General features: G+C 40.5%; 1 protein-coding gene across 1 annotated transcript in view; it reads right to left on the bottom strand.

Moving 5' to 3' along the window:
* ATXN2 (ataxin 2) overlaps positions 1–3,862 on the bottom strand; it is a 105,204-nt gene that overhangs the window by 36,242 nt on the left and 65,100 nt on the right. Inside the window, exons 13-15 of the mRNA XM_011997883.1 lie at positions 3,716–3,779; positions 2,680–2,832; positions 2,237–2,297 (exon numbers count right to left, since the gene is read on the bottom strand). Of these exons, the coding sequence (XP_011853273.1) occupies positions 2,237–2,297; positions 2,680–2,832; positions 3,716–3,779 (278 nt within the window). The remainder of the gene's footprint in view (positions 1–2,236; positions 2,298–2,679; positions 2,833–3,715; positions 3,780–3,862) is intronic.

Here is a 3,862-nt window from a genome sequence, read left to right on the forward strand (position 1 = left end):
AAAAAACTAGCCGAGCGTGGTGGTGGCGCCTGTAGTCCCAGCTACTCGGGAGGCTGAGGCAGGAGAATGGCATGAACCCGGGAGCCGGAGCTTGCAGTGAGCCGAGATCGCACCACTGCACTCCAACCTGGGCGACAGGGCGAGACTCCGTCATCTCAAGAAAAAAAAAGAAACACTGCTAAACATAGATTTAAACTGTTCTCACTAGAAGATCACTAATCCTCTTTATTGAAACATACGCACTTATATTGCCAATTCCTTAATCCCTTAAAGAATATAGTCATAAAAGAACAATTTTTTAAAAATCTGAGTAATATACAACTGCTCCTCTCAAAGGCAATCAAAAAATACTTTATTTTCTCCTTCAGAGTCCCACTCTGTTGCTCAGGCTGGAGCGCAGCAGTGCAATCTTGGCTCACTGTAACCTCTGCCTCCCCAGTTCAAACAATTCACCTACCTGAGTCTCCTGAGTAGCTGAGATTACAGGCGACTGCCACCACACCCAGCTAATTTTTGTATTTTTAGTACAGACGGGTTTTCACCATGTTGGCCAGGATGGTTTCGTACTCCTGACCTCAACTGATCTGCCCACCTCGGCATCCCAGAGTGTTGGGCTTATAGGTGTGAGCCACCACGCCTGGCCAAAAGATTTCCTTTTAAGAAAAATGGGGGATTTTTTCTATGAAGGCTCTTTAACCACACAAGCACAAAATACTAGTTTATGCAACTAGATTATACAACAACTCCCTCATTTTAATGTAGAAATATCCATCTTTTTTTTCTTTTTGAGGCAGGGTTTTGCTCTTTCACCCAGGCTGGAGCCTAGTGGTTCAGTCACAGTTCCCTGCAGCCTGGACATTCTGGGTTCAATTGATCCTCCCACCTCAAGTCTCCCAAGTAGCTAGAACTCGAGGAACACACCATTACGGCTGGCTAACATCTCTATTTTTTTTTTGTAGGGACGGGTTTTTGCCATGTTGCCCAGGCTAGTCTTAAAACTCCCGGGTCATGCGATGTGCCCACCTCAGCCTCTCAAAGTGCTGGAATTACACGCGGAGCCACCAAGCCTGGCCGAAACAACCTTCTAATAGGATTTCAACATTGGTTGAAGTTAGTTGCCCCTCTGCTTCAAAAGAAATTCTAGCTTTGGGGAAATAACCGTAGGTATATATAAAGCAAGGTTAGCAATCTAGTAAATTAATGTAGCGAACCCTCTTCTTCAAATTTAAGTTCAGATTTACATCAGATTTCAGATTAAAAAGCTTTGGAATTACTTTTTTTTTTTTTTTTTTGAGATAGGTTCTCACTAAATTGCCCACATTGCTCTCAAACTCATGGGCTCAAGTCTTCCTCCAGCTGGGATATCAGGCATGGAGCTACTGTGTCCAGCCAATTAGTCTGTTTTTTTGTTTGTTTGTTTTGAGATGGAGTCTCACTCTGTTGCCCAGGCTGAAGTGCAGTGGCACGATCTTGGCTCACTGCAACCCCTGCCTCCCACGTTCAAGAAATTCTTCTACCTCATCCCCGCCTAGCAGCTGGGATTACGGGCAGCGGGCGCCACTGTGTCCAGCTAATTTTTGTATTTTAGTAGAGATGGGGTTTCACCATGCTGGCCAGGCTGGTCTCAAACTCCTGACCTCAGGTGATCCACCCGCCTTGCCTCGGCGCTGGGATTACAGGCATGAGCCACCGCGCCCGGCCAGTATTTATTTTTGAGACGGGGTCTCACTCTGTTGCCCAGGCTGGACGGCAGTGGCGCAGTCACAGCTCACTGCAGCCTCTACTTCCTGGGCTCAAGTGATCTTCTTGCCTTAGTCCCCCAAATAGCGGGGGCTACAGGTGTATGCCATCATGCCCAGCTAATTTTTTTGAATTTTAGTAGAGACAAGGTCTCTGTTGTCCAGGCTGATCTTGAACTCCTGAGCTTAAGCAACCCTCCTACCTTGGCCTCCCAAAATGCTAAAATTACAGGTGTGAGACATCATACCTGGCCTCCAATTACTCTTACTGAAGAGGATACTATACAATCAAAATTGATGGGCATCTCTCCTCTCCTGTTTTTGTTTGTAAAATCCATGTGAATATCTATGTAATGTTGTTCATCAAAAGCCAAAGCATAGCCTCGTCAAAAAGTCAGAGCTAAACTACAACTATTTATTCATTATAAACTTAGTTACTCAATTCATGCAGCATGCAAACTACAAGCAAACACAGGCAGGATTATTCTCACCTTTACCTGCTCTATATGTCTTGGCTTGATTCACTGGCATGGGCGTCATAGGTATTGGGTATAAAGGCTTGAGAGAATAAAAAAAAAAATTAACATTAGGTTCCTATGATAATAACAAGGTATTCTGTCGCTCTTAGTTTTATATTGCTAGACAGCTAGGCATGAGAAGATTTCCTGATTTTCTCTATTAGTCATTTAAAAATTAGATCATACCCACAGCTAAAAGGAACAAACCCCAAACTAAAGTAAATCTAAACCATCTTTTTCACAGAAAACATTCTCAGATTTAGGTCCTTATACTTAATATCACATTGAATCTCTGCATGCCTCTCTGTTTCAAATGGCTATGCATAACCATCACACCCTCAAGTCACTGAAAACCTAAGAGTGCTTGGTGTCAGATACAAACAATTAGGGAGGCTAAGTGAACATCAAATTCTATGACTTACTTGCACGCCTGGGCTCACTGGGACTGGATACATCATATTTGGTGCAAAACAAACAGGCTGAGTATAAACTGGAGTTGGCTGTTGATGACCCACCATAGATGGGCTAGGTTGTGCTTGAGGCCGAGGTGAAGTTGGGGTAGTAGAAGGCTTTGGCTACAAAAACAACAATAAATTCAATTATTTCAAGGTAATAAATGAACTATTATGGCAATTTAAAGACTGATTTTCCCAATCTGTCTAATTTTACTTGCTTTAACTATTTCCCTTTTATTGAAAACAAAAACATAGCACATCAATTTTCACATTTCAATAAAAGAAAAAACGTTTCAGTAGAAACTTAAAACTTTGCCAATTAAAAAATATTAAAAACAGTGGCAGTGATTTTTAAGAAACTGATGGAAGTGTTTTTAAAAATTAAAAATAAATATACCTTATGATCTCAGTAGAATAATAATAATAGCAGTCATCTCTTGGTATCTGTGGGGGATTGGTTACAGTACACTACGAAGATACCAAAGTCTTAGAATGCTCAAGTCCCCTATATAAAATTGTGAAGTATTCGCATACAACCTATGCATATCCTCCTATATATTTTACGTCATCTTTAGATTACTTATAATACCTAAAACAAAGTAAATGCTTTACTGTATCATTTTGGAATAAAGACAAGGAAAAGTCTGCATGTGTTCAGTACAGATTATCCTAACTATATTTTTGATGCATGGTTGGTTGAATCCAGGATGCAAAACCCTCAAGTGCAGAGGACATATTTATAAACCTGATAGCCTAGCTAGCCACCCATTGTCAAATTCTGGGTCAGAGAAATTCAAAGATTTGCCCAAGATCACATCTAACTGATGACAAAACAAAGACCTTTTTTTAATGTCTAAAAAGTATTCATTAATGGCCATGTAAGAAAAAGAAAGAAGGTTGTTTTAGCATACTAAAACAAAATTCAGATGACAGGTATGGAAGAAGGACTACTAATTTTTCTTTTTAGGGGACTAAATAACCTCAAAGAAAGTAATAAACCTACCTGAGAGAAGGAACGTGGGTTGAACTCCTTTGCATTAGGATTCAATGTTGATTTCCTAACTTGCCTAAAAAAAAAAAAAAGGCCAGTGAAATCTACATGGACTTTATGTTGTTCTAAAATCTTCCATATCTGACAATTAAAAAAAAA

The sequence above is a fragment of the Mandrillus leucophaeus genome, unplaced genomic scaffold, assembly GCF_000951045.1.
Source record: "Mandrillus leucophaeus isolate KB7577 unplaced genomic scaffold, Mleu.le_1.0 Scaffold55, whole genome shotgun sequence".
In the NCBI taxonomy this organism is placed as follows: Eukaryota; Metazoa; Chordata; class Mammalia; order Primates; family Cercopithecidae; genus Mandrillus; species Mandrillus leucophaeus.